General features: G+C 38.5%; 1 protein-coding gene and 1 long non-coding RNA gene across 2 annotated transcripts; one reads left to right on the top strand and one right to left on the bottom strand.

Moving 5' to 3' along the window:
• The first annotated feature begins 680 nt into the window (after window positions 1-680).
• On the top strand, window positions 681-2,594 carry LOC136225434 (uncharacterized). Its single transcript, XR_010687066.1, has 2 exons — window positions 681-1,279; window positions 2,173-2,594. It is a non-coding gene; the product is annotated as an uncharacterized lncRNA (long non-coding RNA).
• A 19,793-nt stretch (window positions 2,595-22,387) lies between these two features.
• Window positions 22,388-25,237, bottom strand: LOC136227911 (calcium sensing receptor, chloroplastic). Its single transcript, XM_066016709.1, has 6 exons — window positions 24,980-25,237; window positions 24,661-24,906; window positions 23,380-23,572; window positions 23,111-23,252; window positions 22,905-23,036; window positions 22,388-22,710 (listed from the first exon to the last, which is right to left on the bottom strand). The coding sequence occupies exons 1-6, from the start codon at window positions 25,217-25,219 to the stop codon at window positions 22,476-22,478; spliced, it is 1,188 nt and encodes a 395-aa protein (XP_065872781.1). The 5' UTR covers window positions 25,220-25,237; the 3' UTR covers window positions 22,388-22,475.
• Window positions 25,238-27,313: the final 2,076 nt, after the last annotated feature.

Raw genomic sequence — 27,313 nt, 5'->3', positions numbered from 1 at the left:
TCGAATATTAAACATAATAATGTATGATTTATCAATTATTTGTCGTTTATTTATTTAAATCATTATTCAACGATTTAGATAATCGGATTTTATAATTACTATCCAGCCATTAAACCCGATGAAATAGAATTATATATCATTATATTTCATAAAAATGAATATAGAAAGATTATTGTATAATATATGATCCTATTATTTATAGGGACCATTTTATAGGGATCATTATCCAATGGTTTGGATAATCGAGTTAATTTGTAACCGCTATCCAGCAATTAAACCCGATATATACTAAAATTATCATATTTTTTATTATTAGTATATAGTTTATTAATTGCTTATCGAGACCATTATCCAGTGATCCAAATAAGCTGCTCACGTTATTATCGTATTATAATTGCTATACAACAATTTAAATCCGATAAATGAGACTAAAACACAAATTATTATATTATTTGAATAAAGATTATTATTGTCAAAAAAATAATAATTAAAGACTAACTAATCTAACATTAAACTAACATCTAATTCATTTGAGTTAACAATAATCGGCTAATTAAATTTACCGTATGAAATAAGAAAATGAAAGGAAGTGGGCCTTTGGATTAATGGGGTAGAGAATTGGGTTTAATTAGAACTTAAATAAGTAAAAAGGATGGCAATTGTGACAGGGGGAGGCATAATTGAATTCAATTTTAAAGATTGGGGTAAGTGTGCATCGAATTGAATAACATGGGTTCAATTTGAAATGATAAAAAATAAAAAAAGAGATATAAGAATATCATATTTCAGGATTAGGGTTGCCCACTCAGATAGCCTCCATTTTCTTTCCCTTTTCCCTTCTCTCTCGAATTTACTCCCGCTACAGAGAAAAGAGCACCAATCATCCGACTGGCCGCCGTCTCTTCCAAATCCGGCCAATCAGTCGCGCCTGCTTCGTTCGCCGCTCATCCCTTCCTCGTCTGAGCTCCGCCGCCGCTCGTTCGAGTCGTCACCTCAGGAGCCCGACGATGTGTCGTGTGCTCCTCCTTCGTGAAACGCCGTCTGCTGTTGTTCGAGTTGTCTGGCTTCATCTCGCCTCGCCGGCGGTTGCGTCTTGCTAGGTGAACCTCCGTTTGTTCCTATCGTCATGATCTCATCGGCAGTTATGGCTTCTGTTCCTTGCGGGCCTTTAGGAGGCTCTGTTGGACTGATTCCGGCAAATGCGGCGGCGATTTCCGCCTCCGATGATGAAATTTAGTAGTCTGAGGAGGTCCGGTCCACTCCTAACTTGACCTGCAAGGTAAAATTATAGTTTGTCGCCCTCTCTCTCTCTCCCTTTCACTGATCTCGGCTTATCTTTGGTTCCTATTGCAATTTTTATCCCGTATGATTTGGTTTGAAATGTTTGTTTTGTTTGCTGGGATGGAGATGTGTATTTTCTGGGATTATTTCTGTTATATTAGCCTGAGTTTGGATTTGGGATGGTTATTTGGCTATATTCGCTATGTTTGGGATGATTATTGCGATATTTATGAGATGCTTGGCTATGTTGTTTCTCTGTTTCCTATCAGTCTGCAACTTGTTTTTTGTGTGGGAGGGTCTTTTGAGACCCTCAAACGAGTTTTGGAAATGCAACCAGAGCCATTACCGGCTCTGGAGGGTGTTTTCGATCCTCGCTCGGGTTCGTTCGGGAATGAAACTGAGTTTATGTTCTTGTTCTACTATTTTTGTGCGATAAAAAAAAGTAATAATAAGGAAAAGTGAGGAAGCAGTGAAGTAAGCAGTAGATATTAACGTAAATGAAACTCTGAGAATGGTGTTAACCTCTTTGATTTCTTGAACTTCTTTGTTTACATGCAACTTCTTTGTTTACAATTAGCTTCCTCTTTCTCTTAATTACTGTATGCAGTAAAGAAGAGATTGAGGAACTCCTCTCTTTCGCTCAACCTGTTTACATTGATTTTGCTCTCCCTTTACATTGAGATTACAGATATTTTTCCCCCTCTTACAGTGATTTTTCTCTCCTCTTTTTTGTTTTTGGTTCTAATGTTGTTGCCAATCTCCCCTCTTCTCTTTTTTCGTTTCCCTTTTTTCTGCTCTAATGTTGTTTTTTCCTTTTCTTTTGCTCTAATGTTTTTTCTCCTTGCTCACTTTTCTTTTTGCTCTAATATTGTTGCTCCCCCCTTTTTACAGGTCCAGCCTCATCCTTTTATAGATGCCCAGGGCATCCTGTGATTGAGAAAGGTTGTCCTGTTGTGATGAATTGTCTTTCCTTCTGCAGTGCAGTGGCTGGTTTCAAGGTGCAGGCTGCCCAACTTTGGCTCCTTCTTCTCTTTGGACTCAAGCCAAGTAATGCACTTGTCCCTTGTTTCAGAATGGCTATTTTCAAGATAGTTCAGGATGTTGGGGCTATCTTCAAGATGGAGAATTTGTCCTTTCTTGTTTGAATTTTTGGATTGAAGATTGTTTTGGCCTTTGTGTATGTATCTTCCACTTGCTTTTGTAATGGTCTGTGTTTGGGTTAGGAATCTGTAAAATGAAGATACAAATTAGCATTTGTCAATGTATGATTAAAAATTATCTTTAAAGCTATAGCTCAACAATTAATTTTGTAATCATGACTTATATTTAAAGTACAAGCATTTTCTAATATGATTTCACAATTAATAAGCTGGAGAATTAATCTAACCATTTAGATATAAATTGAGTTTAACTAATATATTTGAAATATAACCATTCCAAAAATCATATTTAGAATACAACAAATTATATTTCAAATATAATTTATGACCTGAAAAATATTTCTATTCCAATAAATCACATCTCTAATATAATTTGATAATTATACTGAGATATAAAAAATTGGTATAAAATATAATTTTCTTAATAAATTATACTCGTAATAGAAAGTTTGCATTTCTAATATAATTCACGAATTTGTTAGAATTCCAAACATAATCAGTTAAAGTTCAAAAAATGTCCCGGATAAAAATGGGTATCTACAAAAAGCTCTGCATGAAGAGCCGATAAAGTGGTACCAATTGGCCCACCGCCAGAAATAGAAACAAGACCGCAACAATCTCTGACAACCATGCCAAATGAACCAATAAATGTTTGGATTGAAAAGGTTGCATCATAATTAAGCTTGTAGGCATTTGATTCAGGTGGTAGCCAAACATAATTTAAAATTGGTTCAATCAAACCCGACCGACCAACACTATCCATCATTGAATGCCTTGTTGATACATCATAAATAGAATCAGCATTTTGAAATAGCCCACCATCAGCAAAACTTGTTGAATAACCATCATATACATCTCCAAATCCACATTCATTTATTCTAGGAATTGTTGCTACACTTGTTGAACAAATATAATCATTTGGAATTAGTCCATCTTTAACCATAGCCACATGAGAAGTATGTAAGTGGTTCACAACACCTATATCAGAAGCAATTAAATTTTGACCTGCAAGAAACAAAAACAGATTCCTGGGCATCACTTGTTGAATCACGAACAGATATCAATTTAGATATTCCAGAAAAAACACAATCCGAAAGACCATTAAAAGGTGGCTGATTAAAATGAGCTGTCATATTCCCTTGATCCGCCACATTAGATCCATAATCACCCTCCCAATTTCCTTGACAATTAAATGCAGGTCTCCAAGAATAATTTTATGTCCAGCCTCTAGAAAAACCAGCAAAATCCAAAATTGAATCCCAAATAGCACCAACCACCTTAAACTCCCCAAGCCGCTTCTTTCCATGAACAATTTGGTATCTTTCAAACCAAATGTAGCTAATCATACCACAAAAGAAAGCAAACTCCTCTTTTGATAGAACCATCATAACAGAACCAAACCATTCCAGACAATCCACTCCAACTCTCTTATAAACAGGGTAACTAAAATTTGCCTGCTTCCAATAAAATCTTGTACCAGGACATCCTCTAAACAGATGAATAAGAGTTTCAGTATGGAAACCACAAAAACGACATTGTCCCTGCAAATTTACACCTTTCCTCAAAAGATTATCAAAACAAGGCAGGACATTCTTTGCAGCACACCAAATAGTATGAATAAATTTAGCATGGGCTTTAACCTTCCAAAAAGAACACCAAAAATGATGAACCCCCATTGAAGAAGAGGCAAAATTTGTATTTGACTGTACAGCAACACAAGCCACTTTATACCCAGACTTCACCAAATACTCCCCATTTTTAGAAAATATCCAAAATAGAGAATCAACAGTAACACGTCTGCTTAAAGGAATTTTCAAAATAGCTGATGCAACATCTGGTGAAAAACAAAACCTGACCAATTCGGTTTTCTAACAATTCAAGTCAAAATCAATAAGACAAGAGACATATAGAGAGGGAGTTGGGTTCATCAAGTAAAGAGGATGATTACAAGGGACATCAGGGATCCATCTTGAATCCTTCAAAATAACCGTTTTTCCTTCACCTATTCTCCCAACAACTACCATCAGTAATAGCTTATCTCGTCTTAATAAGGCTTCGCCAAACATGACTCGGACAAAACCCAACATTAGCCTCCATCACTCCAACCCTCAGAAAATATTTGTGTTTAAAAACCTGCGAACATAGTGAATCTGGAAATTTAAGCATCCTCCACACTTGCTTTGCAAGGACAGCAAGATTAAAAGCAAATATATTCCTAAAGCCCAGACCCCCCTCTTCCTTAGGCAAACATAATTTTTTCCAACCAATCCAATGGATTCTTCTTTTCTCAGAAGTCTGATTCCACCAGAAATGTGCCATCATCTATTGTAACTCATCACAAAAACACTTGGGTAATAAAAAGCAACTCATTATATACTGAGGAACTACTTGAGCTATTGATTTTATAAGAATCTCTTTACCCCCTCGTGATAAGCATTTCTCCTGCCACCCCCCTATTCTCTTCATCAGCATGTCCTTAAGAAATTGGAATACTGCTTTTTTAGATCTACCAATCACTGATGGTAAACCCAGATATTTTTCAAAGGACCTCAAATCCCTCACTCCTAGCAATTCAGCACACCTTCTACGACTATCCTCACTCACACCCATACTAAAAGTTACATCAGTCTTGTCAAAATTAATACATTGGCCAGAAGCAGCTTCATAAACATTTGATAACTCACGAACAACAATGCATTCAGTAGTAGTAGCTCTAAAAAATATAACTGAATCATCTGCAAAGAAAAGATGTGTAATAATTGGTCCTGAGTTGCTAACTCGACTTCCATGCAAAGTTCTGTTACTCTCAGATTTCCTAATCAATGCTGATAGCCCTTCCGCACAGATTAAAAACAAATAAGGTGAAATAGGATCCCATTGACGAAGACCCCTACTTGGCTTAACAAAGCCTTTAAGCACCCCATTTATAAGGAAAGAAAAGGACACCGAAGAGAGACAATTTTGAATTAATTTGATCCAACAACTAGGAAAACCCATGACAGACATCATATCCTTAACAAAACACCATTCAACTCTATCATATGCCTTAATCGTATCCAATTTCATAGCACACACACCCCTCCTACCACTTATTCTATGTTTCATAGAATGGAATAACTCAAATGTGATTAAGGCATTATCAGCAATTAAGCGATTTAGAACAAATGCGCTTTGCAATGGATGGATAATAGAATGTAAAGAGTGTTTGAGACGATTTGCTAAAGTCTTAGAAATAAGCTTATAAACTACATTACAAAGGCTAATAGGACGTAAATCTTTTAGAGTACCCGGATTTTTCACTTTTGGAATAAAAGTGACAAATGTATGATTCAAGGAATGAGGAAATGGAGCACCATTAAGAACATCTAAGACAAGAGCTAAGACTTGATCACCAACAACATCCCAAAAAGATTTGAAAAATATACTAGACATACAATCGGGACCAGGAGCCTTAGAACTAGACTTGTCCACGGGCCCGGGTACCCGTCCGACCCGCTCAGGCCCGTGTCCCTTGGGCCGGGCTTGGACAATGATAATTGATGTTAGGCCCAGCCTGGCCCAGGCCCGCTAAAGCCCGCCTATTTTTTGGGCGGGCTTGGGATTAATACAAATAGTACGGGCCGGCTCGCCTACTAATATTAATTAATAAATTTTTTATATTTATATATTAAATATTTATTTTTAAGTATTAAAATTTATTTTTTATAATTACAAATTTATATATATATGTTTAGATGGGTTTACATGGGCTGGGCTTGGGATTTGATTTTTAAGCCCGAGCCCAGCCCGGCCCGGCCCGAGCCCGCCTAAATTACTAGTGGGCTGGACTGGGTTTGGACTGAGGACTTTTATACAAAAGCCCGCCTGGCCCGGCCCGAGCCTGGCCCAGCCCGACCCATGGTCAGTTCTACTTAGAACCATCCGTTTGTTTCAATGCTACCAAAACCTCTTCAACTACAAATGGAGCCTGTAAAGAATCCACTTCATTAGATGAGAGATGACAATCAACCGAACTCAAAATTTCTGCAGATGGATCTGGATCAGTTGATGCCAATAGACCTGAAAAATAGGAAACAACAATATGTTGAAACACCTTTCCACAAGATTTTGATTTGACAAAATTAATTAAGTCAAAGTAAATATTCTACAACACACTAAGTTTAAATGCTTTGATTTAGTGTTACTAATGTGTTTGTTCAATGTTGAGTTTATAATTTATCATAAGACATAAAGATCATAAGGCTCAAGCCCTATATGGAAATCAAGGCCCAAGTCAAACGAGCCAAAGACCACTCAGCCCGCGTATCTCCAAAACGTCGCCGTTGAAGTGATGAAACGCATGCTGAGTAAAGAAGGATCGAGAAGATCCACGTAGACAACTTCGGTATGAAGCTGCTGAGCTGTCTCGACAAAACGTGCAGGACAGCTACTGACCATAAGACAGCTTCCAGACAAAGTATTTCCTTATTAGGTAAAGGTCAGAAGACACAACAAGCTGTCTGGTTGACATTACCCAAAATGGTGGAACATACTGACTCACTGACCGAAGAACAGAAGACGCTGGAATCTGATTGGCTAACGAGAACTGCTGGCAGACTCAGTGAAAGCGACCTGTAGCCGTTTGTCTCCAACAATTATTTCGAAATTCGAAATAACCAGAAGCTCTCTATAAATAGAGCATTCAGAATCCACATTCTTCAGAGAACTTTGAGCAAGAGCCGCTACGCTGACCAAACGTATACAAAAGTTCTCCATCAAGAAGCAAAGCAAAATTCTTACACTACATTTTCATATCTGTGTAAAAGTCTAGAGTGGTTGTTTTTCAATCATCTAAGGTGTTCTAGCAATTGTTGTTTAGGACAAAATCTTTATTATTTCTAGAAGTAGAAAGGAGAGGCTGGGTACTCGGTTTTAAGTACTCAGCGGAGAGATTAGGATTGAGTAGAAGTATAGAGGAAGGTACTCTTGTCATACTCAATTGCTGATATTGTAAAAGGTTTGAGGCTCTACCTTTAAAGAGCTCAGTAGAGGATTTGAAATCTCAGAGGTGTTCCGGGGACAGGACGTAGGCTTAGAAGAAGCCGAACCTGGATAAATCTGCTGAGTGAAGTATTTCTAAACCTTAACTCCTTATTCATATTGCTTGCTTAAAACAAACTAAAACTGACCAAGTAAAAGAGGTCAAGCTGAGTTGTGCGCTACAAACGAGCAGGTTCAGGAATAGACTCTAAGTGCTATTTCCTGACCTAAGCAACGAAGCTGTCCTAGTCACTAGTTGACTAAGCCAGTGTCTTGCTGAGTGTTAAGTGCCGCTGTTTTATAAACTTTTCTTAAAGAAAAGAAATCTGCCCAAATTGTTTAAAAAAGGTAAAATAGTTCCTAACCCCCCCTTGGAACTATATTTGCAACTTTACAAGGGACTACCAAGTGGTATCAGAGCCTAAAAGCTCATTACTAAAGGTCTAACAACCTTGAGTTGATCCATACCATGGGCGAAAACTGCACTCGGTTTCTCCCTGGAAACCAGACAACTCAGATATTACCTGAGGGGTTGTCCATTACCAGGCGTCCCCTATTCTTCGGGTCAAACTATACCTTTTGGAAGAATAGGATGAAAAACTTCATTCAAGCTACAAACATGAGTGCCTGGCTATCTATAGTCCAAGGCCCGTTTGTAGCTGAGGTTGAATGGACAGAGGATGATCTTAAGAAGCTTCAAAACCATGCTTCGGCTATCAATATGCTTCACTGTGCGCTCGATGCTGCAGAATATAACAAAATCTCAGGTTGTGAGTCGGCACAAGAGATCTAGAAAAAGCTGGAAGTCACCTACGAGGGAACAAACAAAGTAAAAGAATCCAAGGTGAATCAGCAGATGAGACTGTACGAGCTGTTCGAGATGAACAATGATGAGGGCATTTCAGACATGAACGCAAGGTTCACCAACATCATTAATGAGCTCAAGAGACTTGGAAAAATCTTCACTGAGGAAGAACAAGTCAAAAAGATACTCAGGAGTCTTCCAAAAGACTGGCAAGCAAAGAAGACAACAGTTGAGGAAGCTCAGGATTTAACCACCTACAAATATGACGAACTCATCGGTTCATTGCTGACCCATGAGATATCAATGAAGAACTTTGAGGTGAAGGAAAAATCTAATGACAAGAAGCAGAAGTCACTTGTCATGAAGGCTGACTCCACTGACGGGAGTTCAACTGATGATGAGGAGATGGCTATGTTTACAAGAAAGATGAAGAGGCTGTTCAGGAAGAACGACAAATATTCCAAAAAGCCTTACAAAAAGTTTGATAATTATAAGGCTGACTCAAGCGACAGCAAATACAGAAAGGATAGCTCAAAGCCCATTACATGCTTTGAGTGCCACCAAGATGGCCATATTAAGTCAAACTGCCCCACGCTGAGGAAAGACAAGAAAAGTGGGAAGAAGGCAATGGTGGCTACTTGGAGTGACAGTGATGAATCTTCATCAACAGAAACTGAGGCCACCGAGTCAGCAAAAATATGCTTCATGGCTGACGAACTTGCTGAGCCATGCATTTCTGAGCATGCTGACCAATCTTATGAGTCAGATAATGAAGAGCAATCTAATGAGGTAATCTCACTCTCTCAACTCAGAAATGAAATGGGTAACGCCCTGAGTGATCTCTATACACTTGTTAAAAAGTGTAATAGGAAGATTAAAGCACTCAGCCGGCGCTGTGATGAAGTAGAAGAGGTCAAACTGAGTGACCTCAGATACCTTCTTCAAGACAACTCAGTTTTGCATGAAAATCATTCATGAGTCTGTCTCTGAAGTCCAGTCAGTTTCAAAGAAACTGAGGAAGGATGTCACAACCATTCAGAACCAATTAAAGGTTCCAAACAAAAACAATTTTCCGCTGAGAACTCAGTATCAAGGTACACAGTACCAAGGTACTCAGCAGAGAAGAAATCCCCAGCAAAAAGTCCAATGTGATTTTTGTGGGAAGTTAGGACACACTACTAAAGTGTGCTGGCACGCTCAGCACTGGGGTGCTGACAAGTCAGTAAAGAGTCCTAAACAGAAAGTCAGTTGTGACTTCTGTGGAAAAAGTGGCCACACTATTAATGTATGTCGCCACAAAATAAAATATGATGCTTTACCTGTTGAACCTAACAAGTCAGGACCCAAAAAGAATTGGGTACCTAAAGGAAACTGATTGCAATGCAGGTAAGCCTGAGATGTGCTGAGAAGTAAAATATGTGGTATATTGACAGCGCATGCTCAAGGCATATGACGGGTGATGAAACTCAATTCATCACGTTCGAACGTAAACGAGGAGGAAGCGTAAGTTTTGGAGACAACAAAAAGGGTAAAATAGTAGGATCAGGCACCGTTGGAGGTAATCCCACTATTGAATCTGTCTCCCTAGTCAGCGGACTCAAATATAACTTACTCAGCGTAGCTCAGCTATGTGATAATGGAAGAAAAGTTATATTTGACGAAACTGGATGTAAAATATATGAGGGAAAATCAAATGAGTTAATTTTAACTGCCCCTCGGATAGACAATGTCTTTATGCTAAACCTCGAAAAGAAGTTTTCAAAAACTGTATGCTTAGTCACAAAGGAAGAAAATTCCTGGCTATGGCACAGGAGACTTGGTCATGTAAGCATGGACCTCCTGGCCAAATTAGCAAGAAAGCAATTGGTTGAGGGACTGCCTGAACTTAAATTTCAAAAAGATCAATTATGCCATGCCTGCCAAGCTGGAAAACAAACCAAGCAATCTTTTCAAAGTAAAAACATTGTCTCAACTAAGTGTCCATTAGAAATGCTACACTTGGATCTCTTTGGTCCAGTCCAGCCGCTGAGTCTGGGTGTAAGAAGGTTTTCCTTGGTTATTGTAGATGATTTCTCTCGGTACACATGGGTTATCCTGCTGACCAGTAAGGATGAGACCTTTGAGACATTTTCAAACTTGGTTAGAAAAATTGAAAATGAGAAAGACCTAAAATTAGCTCATATCCGTAGTGATAATGGTGGAGAATTCAAGAACCAGAAGTTTGTTGAATTATGTGAAGCCAGCGGCATTGACCACAATTTCTCTGCTCATAGAACGCCTCAGCAAAATGGGGTTGTTGAAAGGAAGAACAGAACTCTGGTTGAGATTGCTAGGACAATGCTGGATGAGCATAGGCTTCCAAAGTATTTTTGGGGAGAAGCTGTCAACACAGCATGCTATATTCTGAATAGGGCTTTAGTTAGACCTATACTTAAGAAAACCCCATATGAACTTTGGAAATGACGAAAGCCCAACATTGGATACTTTCGTGCCTTTGGCTGTAAGTGTTTTATTTTAAATACCAAAGATAGCTTAGCCAAATTTGATTCAAAAGCTGATGAGGCTATCTTTCTAGGCTACTCAACAAACAGCAAAGCATACAGAGTTTTTAATAAGAGAACTCAAGTATTAGAAGAATCTATACATGTGCAATTCGATGAAACTAACCCTGCAGGAAGATACCAGCCGCTGACAGAAGATGAACCAAACTCAGCACCTGCTGATCAAGAACCAGCTACTGAGTCCTTCATAAAACGGCTGACCAAGAGTAAGAGTGAACCTAAAATTACTTTCACTGACCTATCCACTTCTACAGAAAATGTTGAAACACAGATAGAACAAGACACAAGTCTACCAAAGGAGATAAGAGTCCCAAGAGGGCATTCAGAAAATGCAATTCTTGACTCAGCTGGAAATACGCTGATGATAAGAAATCAACTAAGGAAGTATCTCGGCAATGTAGCTTTTGTCTCAGTACTTGAGCCGAAGAACTTTGCCGAAGCTGAGGATGATGAATTCTGGATGAATGCCATGCAAGAGGAACTCAATCAGTTCAGGAGGAATAATGTATGGGAGTTAGTGCCACATCCTAGGAGCCAAAAGACCATTGGAACAAGATGGGTCTTCAGGAACAAGCTAGATGAGCAAGGAAACGTAGTCAGAAACAAGGCAAGACTTGTAGCTCAGGGCTACAGTCAGCAAGAAGGTATAGACTACGGTGAGACCTTTGCCCCAGTGGCAAGGCTAGAAGCTATTAGGATTTTATGTGCATATGCATCTTACATGAACTTTAAACTGTTTCAAATGGATGTCAAAAGTGCCTTTCTTAATGGAGTAATAGACGAGGAGGTCTATGTAAATCAGCCTCCAGGGTTTGAGGATTCTAAGTTCCCAAACCACGTTTACAAACTCAAAAAGGCTCTGTATGGACTCAAGCAAGCACCACGTGCTTGGTATGAGAGGCTGACCAACTTTTTACTGACTAGAGGTTACGTCAGGGGTCAAGCTGATACAACCTTATTCATTAAGAGAAAGGGTAAGGATACCCTGCTGGCACAAATATATGTAGATGATATTATATTCGGTGCTACTAATGAATCTATGTGCAAGGAATTTAGCAAACAAATGCAGACTGAATTCGAAATGTCAATGATGGGAGAACTCAACTTCTTCCTCGGACTTCAAATCAAGCAAGGAAAGAATGGCATATTCATAAGTCAAGCTAAATATGCCAAGGAGATATTGAAGAAATATGAACTAGAACATTGTCTGTGGTATCCAAATACTCATGACTTTACACTCATCGGATACACTGACGCTGACTATGGACGAGACAAGCTGGAAAGAAAAAGCACCTCTGGAGGATGCCAATTCCTAGGAAGCTGTCTTGTATCTTGGTTCAGCAAGAAGCAGGCGTCAGTAGCCCTGTCCACAACTGAAGCTGAGTACATTGCTACTGGAAGCTGTGTTGCTCAAGTCCTTTTGATTAAGCAATAGCTTGAAGATTATGGTGTTCAAACAAAGACAATTAAAGTCAAATGCGACAACAAGAGTGCAATTGACCTCTCAAAGAACCCAATCCAGCACAGCAGGATGAAGCATGTCAGCATAAGACATCATTTCATCAGAGATCATGTACTTAAGAAAGAAATTAAGCTGACTTATGTTCCAACGGACGAACAGCTGGCGGATATCTTCACGAAGCCACTGGCTCGTGAGCAGTTCAGCATACTGAGAGAAGCAATTGGTATGTTTAATCCTCTTCAGTAAATTCCTGTGCTAAATGAATATTGAATGCTGAGTGAATTACATGCTGAATGATTTATTGTTTGCTGAGTATCTCTTGAAACTGACTGAATATACAATACTGAGTAAACTTGCACACTGAGTAAATTAGTTTAGAACTTGAACTTAAAATCATCCTTAAATAATGCACTGACCTCTCAGAATATCAAACGCTTGACATTCTAAATACTGAGTGATTAATCCGTTAGCATAAATTCCAAGCACGCGTATAACCTAGGATGACGTATTCGCCGTAATGTGTCATAAATGCCAGGATCCCTGTCGGTACATGATCCCAAGGCAACTGACACATGGATTTGGTTAAGATCCACACCGTTCAACTCGTCTATAAATCATGGGCAATTCCCCATCTTTTACTCCTTACGCTCAACAAATCTTTAAGGCTACGAAATCACCCAAATTTCTTTCTCTCAAATACCTCTATTCTCTCCATCTTAGAAGCATGACTAAGCTATCCTTCAACGTCTCCGGTGCCGGCCAAAATAAGTCCAGCTCCGATGAACCTTCACGAAACCCTTCCACCTCTAGCAAGGATAAAACTGATCAAAACTCTAAAAAAGAGAAAGCTGTGAAAATACGAACCTACTCCAAAGTCTTCGAAAGTGTTCTCGAATGGAAAGTTGAGCCCTCCAGATGGGTTTCTGAGCACTTCGTCCAACATGAACAACCGTTTGCCGAATGGATTGCAAAGAACGAATGGACTGGGCTATTCTCCGTCAGAGATGAAACGTATCCTGACCTGGTAAGGGAGTTTTACCACAATCTCATGGTTGCCAATGACTCCCCTGACTATCTAAGCACTAGAGTAAAAGGAAAGACGATCTTCATCAACCCTCTGTACTTGGGAAATCTCCTCCAACTTAAAACTGAGGGAGTGAGGCTGAGGAAGTCTGGAGATCAGGACAAGACCGACTACGTCCATACTTTCTGCAAACCTGAGGGTCACTCAGGCGAGATCTCAGCATCTTCAATGGGACAGCACCAAAAGATGGCTCACTACCTGCTGAGCTACTTCATTTACCCTAAGATAAACTGCACGACCTCAGCAACGAACTTTGAACAGTGCTTCATATGGCACATGCTGACGTACACCCCCATCAACATGCCTGTCTTCCTAGTTGCTGGGTTCCTACGCAGCACGGGTACAATGAGGTTGGGATCAATCATTACCAGGATCCTCATCGACCACAAGATTGACCTTGAAGGCGAGGAATCTTTCAGAGGAACCGAAATCACAGCGGCCTCGCTGAGGGCACTGAAATATGGGCAGCCTTTGAAGAAAGGAAAAGCTGCTGCTGCTGCTGGCCAAGCTGATCAGACTGCGGAGACTATAGCTGAGCCTAAGAAAGGGCAAAGAACTAAGGCCCCAGCTTCTCGCAAGAGAAAATCTGCTGAGACACCTAATGTTGTGTCTCCAGCAAAGAGACAGAGGTCAGCTGGAAAGTCAGCTGAGAAGAGAAGCAGGCAAAATGAGCCTAACACTGAGGCAGCTGCTGAGCTCCCTCAGAAGAAGCAGAAGTCTTCAACACTGGCCCCTCTCGACGTCATACCGACGGATTTTATTGTACCGAGTGATTCTCACTTCACTCAATGTCAAGGCACTGATGCTGAGGGAACTGAGGTCCAGTTAGATGACCACTTCATCTCCCAAGTTGAGGAAGAACTTGATGGAGATAATACTGAGGAAGAAGAAGAAGATGATGAAACCAGCGGTCAGAATGACGCTGAGGAGTCTGAAGAATATGCCAGCGAAATTGAAGCTGAAGACACTGACGCTGGGTTAGCAGGTGGTGCTGTGCAGGCTGACACTGAGTTGGCTGCGGGAGTTGAACAAGTTGAAGAGCAAGCTGACCAGATTCAGACTGAGCAAAAGGAACCTTCTCCTACTCACTCAATAGAACCTGCTCATCATACCACTCCACCACGTAGAAGGCGAAAACTGGTTAAGGCCAGTGAGGTAATAGTCAGTGACCCTCCTGTGCAACCACCATCCATTCCTCAACTTGTCCTTTCCAAGACAACAAAGGATCCTTCTACCGTCAAATTAAAAATTTTTAAACGGCCCTCAACTTCCTCTACTACAACGCCGTTGGAAAAACAAGCCTCTGTTTCTTCTCAACAGGAACATGCCGAGCATAACACTTCAACCACTTCTACAAGTCAGGTTGAACCAAGCACTGCCCATGCTGTTTCCTCAAGCATAATGCTGCCTCCTCATCCCTCTGCCGTCAGCACAGACAGTGTTCGGGTTATGACCTCCATCATCAACAACCTCTCTGCTGATCAATCAAACTTACCTCCAACTCAAGTGCAGATTGAGCCAAGTCATCCAGTCACTGACCAGGGTATTCCTTTCACCCCACTTTCTTCTGGTCATACTGATGTACATCGGGATACCACTGAGTCCGGTAAAAAGCTCCTTGACTCAGTGCAAGCACTCATCCACGATCTTCAACATTCCGCTTCGCCTACTGCTGGATCTTCAATTCCTGCCGCAACTCAGCTCTCTCAAGTCACTCTACTTCTCAACGAAGTCAAGGGACTCAAGGATTTGCTGAATGTCGTCCTGTCATTACAAGCCCAGAAAGCTAAGCAGGATTCCATTGCTAAGTTGGCAGAGATACAGCTGTCAACAATTCAACATCTGAACTCCCTCCATCAGCAAGTTCAGAAATTATCTGCTGTGAACACTGACTATGCCACTTCCTCAGAACTCAAGATGCTCTTTGCTCAGCTTCATACTGAGCAACTTAAGACAAATGAGCAAATGGTATCCTATAGTCAGTGCTCAGTCGAGCAAATTGGTGAGGCCATTCGGCTCCTTAATCTCAACAAGCAAGAGATGGATACTGACGCGTTCAAGCAGAATGAATTGCTGTCCCTCGCACAACAATCCTTCAACCATATCCGTCATAATAATATTCAACGTCATCATTATGACTCAGCACTCTTAAAAACCTTCCACCAAGTCTTTACTGGTCTCACTGAAGCTCTCATTTGGCAAGCCAAAGAACAAGCCTTCAGTGTGAATATGCTCAGTGCTGCTGATCTTCATATACCAGTCGAAGTATCCGCTGATGGTGTTGGCATTTTTGATGGGGTAAATGAAAGTGCTGACAAACTCAAAGAGCTTTCACAAGAACTGACTCGCGCTGTCTTAACCGATGCGTTTAAGCTCCCTGAAGTTGACAAAACGGGGGAGAAAGCGCAAGCTGCTAGAGCTCAGCATGAGCAACGTCAGTACAAGAGAAGTCAATCATAGGGCAAGAAAAAGAAATAGTTAGGCTAGGTCTTAATTTTTGCTAATTTATTTCTTTTGCTATGCAACTGCTGACTTCTATCAATATATCATACTTCCTTTTCTTATTCAAATACTTGCATTCATATTTTAACTGTTGATTATTCATCCTTTAAATGCCAAGTATTATATAAATGCATGCTGCATATAGATGTTTGAACTTGTCAAATATAAACCATTGAAGAAATGATTTACTCAGCGCTCTGTCACTATACATCACTTCCGCTTAATACTGAGTAAAATAGAATATGACCCATAAGCTGACCTATAACTGAAAACTGATCTTAGGCTTATTCAGCTAAACCTTAGAATGTTTAGAATAAAACTAAGTCAGTAGTTCTGTCCTCACGGGAGAGTTCACTTAATTAAAAAGGTCAACTATCATGGGGGAGCTCATACTGAGTTCCTTGCTGATTAGTTTTGCCAACATCAAAATGGGGGAGTTTGTTGAAACACCTTTCCACAAGATTTTGATTTGACAAAATTAATTAAGTCAAAGTAAATATTCTACAACACACTAAGTTTAAATGCTTTGATTTAGTGTTACTAATGTGTTTGTTCAATGTTGAGTTTATAATTTATCATAAGACATAAAGATCATAAGGCTCAAGCCCTATATGGAAATCAAGGCCCAAGTCAAACGAGCCAAAGACCACTCAGCCCGCGTATCTCCAAAACGTCGCCGTTGAAGTGATGAAACGCATGCTGAGTAAAGAAGGATCGAGAAGATCCACGTAGACAACTTCGGTATGAAGCTGCTGAGCTGTCTCGACAAAACGTGCAGGACAGCTACTGACCATAAGACAGCTTCCAGACAAAGTATTTCCTCATTAGGTAAAGGTCAGAAGACACAACAAGCTGTCTGGTTGACATTACCCAAAATGGTGGAACATACTGACTCACTGACCGAAGAACAGAAGACGCTGGAATCTGATTGGCTAACGAGAACTGCTGGCAGACTCAGTGAAAGCGACCTGTAGCCGTTTGTCTCCAACGGTTATTTCGAAATTCGAAATAACCAGAAGCTCTCATAGCTTTCTATAAATAGAGCATTCAGAATCCACATTCTTCAGAGAACTTTGAGCAAGAGCCGCTACGCTGACCAAACGTATACAAAAGTTCTCCATCAAGAAGCAAAGCAAAATTCTTACACTACATTTTCATATCTGTGTAAAAGTCTAGAGTGGTTGTTTTTCAATCATCTAAGGTGTTCTAGCAATTGTTGTTTAGGACAAAATCTTTATCATTTCTAGAAGTAGAAAGGAGAGGCTGGGTACTCGGTTTTAAGTACTCAGTGGAGAGATTAGGATTGAGTAGAAGTATAGAGGAAGGTACTCTTGTCATACTCAATTGCTGATATTGTAAAAGGTTTGAGGCTCTACCTTTAAAGAGCTCAGTAGAGGATTTGAAATCTCGGAGGTGTTCCGGGGACAGGACGTAGGCTTAGAAGAAGCCGAACCTGGATAAATCTGCTGAGTGAAGTATTTCTAAACCTTAACTCCTTATTCATATTGCTTGCTTAAAACAAACTAAAACTGACCAAGTAAAAGAGGTCAAGCTGAGTTGTGCGCTACAAACGAGCAGGTTCAGGAATAGACTCTAAGTGCTATTTCCTGACCTACGCAACGAAGCTGTCCTAGTCACTAGTTGACTAAGCCAGTGTCTTGCTGAGTGTTAAGTGCCGCTGTTTTATAAACTTTTCTTAAAGAAAAGAAATCTGCCCAAATTGTTTAAAAAAGGTAAAATAGTTCCTAACCCCCCATTGGAACTATATTTGCAACCTTACAAGGGACTAACAAGATTTTCTATTTCATCCTCATTTTCATGCCACACTCCATCACCATCCTACAACCTCTTAATACAATTCACCCGTCTCCTTGCATTTGCTTTAGAATGAAAGAATTTAGTATTCCTATCACCCTCCTTAAGCCAAGACACACGAGATCGTTGGAGCCACATAATCTCTTCATCCTCATGCACACGTAAAATCTCTTTTTGAATACAATCAATAGCCTCTATCATAGCATCTGTCATAACACCCATCTCAAGATCATGCAAATCAGAATTCAGTTTTTTCAATTTTGTCCCAACATGACCAAAACATGTTTTATTCCACTTTTTAAGAGATGAACCACAATGCTTTAACTTGTCACACACACTCAACCGCACACCCACTTCAGATTCCCAAACAGACCGAATAACATCTCGACAATTAGGATCCTGAACCCACATCTTTTCAAACCGAAATGGACGTTGTTTATAAACATACACCCCATCTGTATCAAGAAGAATAGGAGAATGATCAGAAGCCACCCTTGCCAAAACAGAAACTATTGTTTTTGGAAACAATAATTCCCAATTAACCTGACAAACCACTCGATCCAGTCTCTCCCTAATAAGGTCATACCCTTTCCTTCCATTAGACCATGTGTAACTCCCACCTGAAGAATGCAAATCAAACAAATCACAATCATCCAGACAATTTTGAAACGCTTCCATAGACTGATAGTTATCAGTAATACCACCTTCCTTCTCTCTAGAATACATTATTTCGTTAAAATCACCAAAGCACACCCATGGTAAATTTTCACGACAATGTAAATTTCTCATCAAATCCCAAGTCCGGCTTTTGTTTGACCCTTCTGGCCATCTATAAATACCAGAACCTCGCCACCATAAACAACCCTCCTCATCTTCAATCCCAAAATGAATACAATGAAGACAATAGCCCAAAATATGCAGCATAATATCATCCTTCCACATCAAAATTAACCACCCTGAATGCCCAACCGAATCTACCTTAAAAAATTGATAACCCAATAATTTTCTCCTTAAACCATCAATACACCCATGCAATCTCGTCTCCATTAAAAAAACCACATCTGGGTAGTGACTCCGAATCAAGCGAGTCAAAGCACGGACCGTACGAGGATTACCCAGACCTCGAACGTTCCAACTTAAAATTTTCATAATGCCTGACGGGGCTGGTCAACAGCCTCCACCGATAAATTTTTAACGAGAGGAAAAGATTGTAAACAAACCTTCTTTACAGGGCCATCATCATTACAAAGCATGTCCTGCACTTCCCCATCAATTAATTCTTTGCACTTACCACAAATTGTATCATCTGCAGAACCTACCTTTGATACAGAAATGGTTGATTTAACTCCAAGACGTCGAGCTTGAGACTTCCACCGACCATTAAATGAACTTTTTGGTAGCTTTTGCAACCTTTCCAATTGATTAGAACATATATTAGCCAAGTCAGAGGTAACTTCTTTACCTTTATTCAAAAGTGGCGCATCTGCTGATTTTATATTATTCAACAAATATTCACCAGCATCTGCTCTTGTGCATAATGAATTATCCACATCAGGTTGAAATTGTGTCACTCCAACTACTCCCTTACCGGCATGCGTTAATGTTTGCACCTGTTTTTTAGCGTTAGCTTTATTAGCATGAATTTCCTTCAATTTCACTACACCATCAATCCTTGGCTCAACAACTTCCACCAAACCCAACCCTTGATATAAATTACCCGAACCCTTATCACATTTGTCCACCATAGAAGCCCCCGCTTCATGAACTCCACAACTTGGAACCGATCTAACAATGGTATTGTCCACCTGACAACTTGTTAAACCACCATTAGCTTCCAACACAAAATTTAATTTTCTACAAGGACCTCTACTCTCCTGTGGGTGATCGGAAATGATATTACATTTTGAATCCACCCTAACCTTTTTAATACGTAATGGAGACGCTCGTAAACTTTGTCCATAAGGCCATTCAATATCAGAAACATCCTCCAAAGCCTTAGGGCATTTATCATAACCATGACCCAATACCCCACACCAGTAACAAAAGTTTGGTAACTTTTTATACTTAAAAGTAATCCAAATAATTGTACCTTTTCCAGTTTTAATCTTGATTCCTCTAACTAATGGCTTTGTCACATTAATTCGAACTCTTGCCCTGACATAACTGCTCCATACTCCAACACCCTCACTATCCAATTCAAGTACAACTCCCACACCAGAAGCTACAACCCTTATTGAAGCAACATTTCGACGATTCAATGGTAGATTAATTATCCTTATCCATCACACACATCCATTGGAATGTCAGATAATTGTTCCTCCCCAGACAATTCTTTGAGAATGACTAACTGCCGCTCGAAATGCCAAGGACCATCCCTCACCACTTTCTTCAAATCACGTTTATTGGAAAATTCGCAAATAAACAAATCGTTACCAACATCTTTGAGTTGAAAGTCCTTCACTTTCCATGTTACCGAAAAAGCATAAGCCATTCCCTTCAAATTGAGAGATTTCATATAGAGAATTTTCCCCACAAGACAGTGACATGATGAATTTTCTCCCTCCAACCCAGGAACCCTCTCCAAATCAACCAACACATCCTCACGATCAGATAATTTAACCTTTTGAAATAAACTTTCTATACTCGAACTTGCTGTGAACAAAAGATTAATCCACAAATTGGATTGAAACAACAAAGAAACAAAGACTATGGAAGCAAAACCATGATGGACTGAAGCCGTCCACCAAACACCGGATAGCAGTTCAGAGAGGGAAAACAGAGACCAAAAAAGGCAGTTAAATTATCTAAAGTAAAAAGATAACAATTTAATACAAAATTATTGACATATGTATTTAAATATAGTTCACTTTTTGTTTTGTTTTTCATCTACGATTTTGTAGAAAAAAAGAACTATTTCTATATTACACACTGATATTTTACCAAATCCATTGATCTCTAATAATGACATAATACAATCAAATAAAGTAAAGATTAATTGTTAGTAAAAAAAATATATATATATTAAAGGTAATAAATAGTCATCTTAATAAAACTATCCAAGTTTTCACAATTTTAAAAAGAAAAAAATTATTATCCTTCCTATACACTCTCGAGCTAATGCTTAAAAACTCACTAAAATATATCGTTATCCACTGATATTCTAGAGTCCGTAGTTAAAATAGTCATAATTTTTCATTTATGATAATGAATTGACCTTATATTAAAAAAATGTACTAGCTAACCTTATATATATGTATAATTACATGATAGAATTTTAACTCTTTGGAATTCATTTTAATCTTAATAAAAACTATCCTATATTTTATTTTAGTTGTACATAATATTACTTATTTTTTTTTTTTAAGAGATACACAAGATTACTTTAAAGTCATCAGGTTTTAAATTTAAATTTTATTTAAAACATTAGGTAGAAAACTAATATAAAAAGATGCATAAAACAAAGATTAAAAAAATGGCAAATGAGATTTCAACTTTTTTTTTAAGAGATACACAAGATTACTTTGGTGAGCAGCTAAATACCGCACTCAAATTACTATCACCACCTTCATTTGGACTTTTTTGCCCTTCTCATAATTTTGATCAAAAACTAAAAATTCTCTCTCCAAAATCATAAACCCGAAAAACAATAATTGAAATTATGAAAATAATTGATGTGTAACAACCTGAACCACGAAAATGGACGATTACGAGTCGGAAACATTAAAATTTATGTTTTTTTATCAAAGAACTCATGAAAATAATACATATTTTTCATGACAATTTTGTATTTTTTGTCACAAAAAATTGGGGAATTTTGCATTTTTCGTCATAAAAAATTGAACGATTTAGTATTTTTCGTCACTAAAAATTTTACGATTTTGCACATTCAAAATTTGGCCTAAACGGATGCGGCATCCGTTCGGCCATGGTGGGGGCGGACGTGGCACTCCGCCCCACCAATGGTGAGAACAGATGGCGCATCCGCCCGGCCCATGGTGGGGGCGGACGCGCTGCAAAGGGTAAAATTGTCAAAAGATGGCAATAGTAAGGAATTTAAGGGCGGTAAATAGCAATACCCTTACTTTAAAGTCATCAGGTTTTAAAGGCTCATGCAAGTCTCGAACCTGCGCAACCTGCAACCTTCGCATTATTAGCACAACGCTCTAACCAACTGAACTAATAGACCGACTTGTCAAATGCCTGAATATTTTTTTATATATATAAATAATGAAAATATTAAAATAGGCATATGCAGGTTTCAAACCTGACGTTATTAGAAAGTTTTATAACCTAAATAAATACAAAACGTACTTAAATTAGAAAATACTAGTAGTTTTATCTCATAATTAAGTAACCACTTTTTTATATGTCAGTGAAATTTAATTTAAAATGTATGCAATAGGAGCTTCAATACTTTTTATTTGTTTCATATTTATTATTGAAAATAGTAATGTCTTTCCAATTAATACTTATAATAATTATTGAAATAACTTTCCTCTTGTCAGCTTCATTTGGTTTCAACAATCAGTATATTAGTCTTACTGTTAAAAATGAATTAAATTACATTTTCGAATTCATTAAAAAGTTGTAAGATGATCAATGATTTTATCCCTGAATATGCTTTGCAAAATGTTGGTAACTCAATGTGTTACTGATATCTGTCCTGTATCCAGTAGCCAACTAGAAACATGTAAAACATAGTAAAAATCAATTAATTAATCATCATTGATAAAAAAGAATAAGAAGAACAATTTCTAGACAACTATATATTAATCTAAACACATATTTAATCAGAACCAGGAAGCAATTTAGTGCTGCTGGTTGTTCCAAAACGTCTAGCTGCTGCAGGAATTATGCGCGAAGGCGATATCACTTGTGCGAGCGACAAGTTATACGAATCTGTCCCTAACCGACTCTGTATCCATCCTCTGCCTCCGGAGAATCCATCTGCTACGATCCAGCAATTCTTGAATCCAAGATTTGTTAGTGTTCTAGCTACAAGTTTAGCTGAGTCTGAGTACCTGAAATATTTCAACAAATGGTTAAGCAGAAAGTTAAAATCTTTGTTGCATTCGTGTTTCATGTCAGTTTCTGTTGCTTTTCTATTTCCATTACCGTTGCCTAGTTATATTTTTTTTATCAGAAATAACTTTTTCAGGTGTCCGTTTCAGTTTTTGTGCAACATAGATTAAAATACTAGGAAGGAAGAACTGACGAGTCCATGATGACAATCTTTGAGCCTTTGTTAACTTTCTTGAGATATGAAATCTTCAATGCTGCTATTTCAGCTTCTACTTTCTTCACGTTTCTTACTAGCCCTCTCAACTTGTTTGGTATTTCTTCCAAACTGAAACATAAGAAATGAAGTATGAAAATGATAGCATTTTGATATCAGAAGTTGAAGAAATGAGAAGCACTCACGGAATTGCAATGAGCTTGTTCTTAGCATTTGAAGGAAGGCGAGGGATACCAGCCTTGTCCTTGTCTTTCTCGGAGCGAATGTCAATCAAAACATGATTTGTTGTACAGACTAAATCAAGGGTTTGAGCTGGAGTGAGTTCACCTAAACATTCATAAAGAGATGCCAATTTCTTGTCACTTGATAAATAAAGGCCTAACTCGCCTCCAAAAAGTGATAAGGATTGCCGCACATATATAACTCTCTAATTAAGGAGGAAGAGCGAATTGACCTTTGTAGCCGCGGAAGTTGAAGGAGATTAAAGACCAAACAGGAGGTAGGAGGAGGTATGCAAGAAAAATAGCTCCACCAGTTCCAGCAATGACAACAGGGTCTGCTGCCAAAATGGTGTCAACAGTTGAAGAAGCTACAGGTTTTACACCTTCTATTACCTTGCTTGTCTGCTGTGCAGCATCAGCTGCTGTCTGTTCAAATATAACCCTTTTATTATATGAATGCAAAACTAGGAATCTTATGTTTGACAAAGTCATAATAAGCACAAAATTACAAGCAACATGATATAATTCAGATTTACACATAGCATGAACTCAAATCCTGAAGATCAAAGACAACAATCTCCACGCAGATTATAATTGACTTGCTGATAGTTCTGTTCAACTTCACAATTCTAAGCTACTAGTAATAAAAACAGAATAGCAACACTTTCCAAATCTGAGCAATTCAATTCAATGCTGGCTGTACTTAGTCAGTTTGTATATTTAGTTCCTGAACTTTGATTGGGTTATAGTTAGAGTTAGAGTCTATGTTGTAGGGATAAAGTAATAGAAACAGACACCTGTAAATTTTATTTCTAAAATATAGCTTTCTAAGGGAAATAGAAACGGAAACAGACACGGGCACGAAACGCTATTAAAGAGAGTGTACCTGCAACATTGGGCAGAGTTTGTTATTGTTTAATCAAGCTAATTAGAACAAGTGTATTTTTAAGTATCAAAAAGCATCTTAAGGCTCTTATCTTTCTGGTTTTGGTGGATTGAGTCTCTAATCTTTTACTTTTTGTTACATTAAGCTCCCAATGTCCATACAAGTTAGCTTTAAACATAAAACTTAGTTAACAAATTATTTATTTCATCTTCGTTCGAAATTTGCATGTTTAATAGTTCGAAAACAGTTTTGTGTAAACTTCGAACTATAAAAAATGCAACTTCAAACACATTTGAAACAAGTAGCATTTATTTTAATTCACACCTAACTATTTTGGCAAGCAAATGCTTTCAAAAAAAAATTGATTGATGTGTTAAAATAAAATAACAAGGACTCGGTCACCAAAATTGAAATGACCATGGCCTTGGGATGCTGCTCCCATGAGTGTAGATCAAAAGTTGAGGACCAAAATTTGCATTTTGCATAACTATCCCATGGATCTAAACCATTTACAGACTAAAATAGACATGTGCTAGCTCGGAAATGAAATGGGTTTCAGTTTCCATACCAATTCTCTAAAACAATAGAAGAAAAAAGTTAAACAGAAAAATTAGAATAGAAAAATGACCTTAGCAGCAGTAACAACAGGCTGAGTGTCAAAGCCAGATCCTTGAAGTGCCTCTTGTGCTTTCTTAGAAGCCTCAGAAAGAGCAGGAGAAGCAAACTTCAAAGCCTCATCTCCAGCTTGCTTCATAACCGGCATTGCTGCATCAATCCCAGGCTTCAAAGCATCACTAACAACTCCAAATACTCGTTGAGCATTGTCCAAGAACCCCGACCCAACTTGCTGAGCCTGATCAACTGTCTTTTCCACCTAAACAACAAGAAACATATCATCATTTTGAGAAAAAAAAAAAGGGTATCTAAAATCTTGTTTCTTTTCTTACTTGAGTGAGAGTAGACACAATTTCATCTTTGGAAAGAGTGAAAGCTTTAGCCTCATATGGAGAAGTAAGGACAGCCAAGAGAGAAAGGGTGGTTGAAGTTGGGAGTGATAAGGAGATGGGTCTCAAATGGGGCTTAACAGAAGAAGCTAATTTGGATGATGAAGAAGCTGAAGAAGAGGAGAATTTGGGAGTGGCAGCAGAAGATGAAGTTAAGGCCACCATCTCAGCTGCCAATGCCATGATGTGGGAATTAAAATAATGGGACTTTTATTTGGTTCAAGGAAGTAAGTGATGAGGAATTGATGGCTTACAAAAATTAGCCAATAAACACAAACTGGATTGGGCTCCATCATATCCTACCTGCCTTTTTCAAGCTTTAATTGCAGCCACCCACGTCATTTTTGGCATTTTTCAAGTTCAACATCTCATTTTTTTTCTTACCTTGTAATATTTTGTGCGTAGATTGTGTATCATACTCCTTGTGGTCCGAATGTTTCCTATAAAAGAGGAGAGTTGTTGATTGGATATAGTCTCTTGTATCAAAGTTAATACATTTCTTTAAAAATGAGAAAATAATTGAAGCTAGTGTTTAGTGTTTAGAGTATATTTGAAAGGTTTTTTTTTTTTTTTTTTTCCAGAAATTAATATAAGATTTAGGATTGGATCTTAAATATCATTTTAAGTTTTTAGTTCAATTAATCTTAAACTTTTAGCTCGATTGGTTCCTTAACACTTTTAATCTACTATTCATAGTCTCATCGTAATCCTTCTTAATAGGATTTTAGGTTGTCGTTTTCCTATTGAATGATTGTTGTCTCAATAGGAGACCCGTAAATGCATGTTACTTGACCTTCATTTGTAGTCAATCATATGAATCTTAGTAATACGACCATGAGACATTTAGATGGTCACATGTTGGCTGCTCATATATCCTTTAACATACATTCTAGTAATACGTGGACATTCTTTCACCGACCTTTATCTGAATCCATGTCAAGGGACTTCAGGATATCCGACCAAAATCTCCCAATAAAGTTTCAATGATAACATTCGACTGTTATCAAAAGCACAACCCTCCAAGGTCAAACCGCCTTTTAAGGTTATGGCAACGCTTCGATTCTTGCGCTCAACCACCATGTTTATGATTTGGTAAGAGTTCCCCTAAGGTGATTAATGCATGACAAATGTACGGTTCTAATGTACATTTTCACCATTTTCAAACGCGCTCCCTCTATAGGTGGGAACTGGCCCTTTCACTACAACTTACACGCCTTCATACCCCATTTTATATCTTTTTCTTCTCTAAGATCTTATGTTTGGCATCTTGCCTCTTCATCGTCAACCAAATCTCTCTTCTTCCTTCAATAAGCTTTTGGAGCCAATTTTCTTTCTTCATTTTGCAATTAGACTTTCTCTTCTTCGTGCACTCTTTCTTTTACTTTGGAGGGTATAGTATGAGCCATGCCGATGAATGTTACTCCTGAAAGGTTGTTCTCCCACCAATCGTCACTATTGATTCATTTGAGACTCATTCTAATCTCTAAGACTCTTTGAAGGGAGAGATTTCTATTTCGAATGGGGAAAATTATATTTCCAAGGATAAAATGGGATTGAGTAAGCTCAAAACCCTAATGAAAATGTGTAATTAAGAATTCTACTATTAGGATCTAAGATATGCCGTCAAAAGGAGATGTCAAACATGTCAAAGACATATACATCGTTTATCCCTGATTGAGGAAAGTGGATTTTCTCATCCCTCCCTCTGGTGCTAAGGCGTACGCGTACCTCTCCCCATCTGAATTACATCATTGTTTATCTTGACCAAATAGATAGTGGGTTCTCTAATCCTCTTTCGGATCCCATATCTTCTATTTATGAGGTCTATCACCTTTGTCCAAGCCAGATTCATCTGAAAGCCTGGCTAGATTTGGTATGTCTTCATTGGCTATGTGAGGGTATGTGCATATCCCCGAACCCCCCCATATCTTTCTTTATCTATATTCCCTTTGGATTTGGGCTTCGAATGATCATTCTACCCCTTACCGTAAATCACTAGAAGGAGTTTTGGTTCTTCACAAAGATGGATAGGAAGACTTATATGAACTTCCATCGTCATTGGACTCTTGACATGAAAAATAATTGTATATCGATCAAAGAACCCACCCTAGAGGAGGAGAGGTTCATAAATGAGCTCTATATTTTATGGTCACACCTTTATACTTGTACCATAGGTTTCCAAGCCTACCTCTTTAAAAATTCTTTAATCCCTTAGGACGAAGAGACTAGACATCCTTAATTAATGACATTCTCCAACTCTCCACCAGGGAACCATAT

The sequence above is a fragment of the Euphorbia lathyris genome, chromosome 4 (genome assembly GCF_963576675.1).
Source record: "Euphorbia lathyris chromosome 4, ddEupLath1.1, whole genome shotgun sequence".
In the NCBI taxonomy this organism is placed as follows: Eukaryota; Viridiplantae; Streptophyta; class Magnoliopsida; order Malpighiales; family Euphorbiaceae; genus Euphorbia; species Euphorbia lathyris.
This window is presented reverse-complemented; position numbering and strand designations above follow the sequence as displayed.

What these genes read in the sequence shown, in the direction of transcription:
- LOC136227911 (XM_066016709.1), bottom strand. Translation starts at nt 25,219, where the DNA reads ATGGCATTGGCAGCTGAGATGGTGGCCTTAACTTCATCTTCTGCTGCC. An exon ending in CAACTTCCGCGGCTACAAAG is followed by an intron (nt 23,253 to 23,379) that starts GTCAATTCGCTC and finishes ATGAATGTTTAG; the next exon opens with GTGAACTCACTCCAGCTCAA. An exon ending in AACAAGCTCATTGCAATTCC is followed by an intron (nt 23,037 to 23,110) that starts GTGAGTGCTTCT and finishes CTTATGTTTCAG; the next exon opens with TTTGGAAGAAATACCAAACA.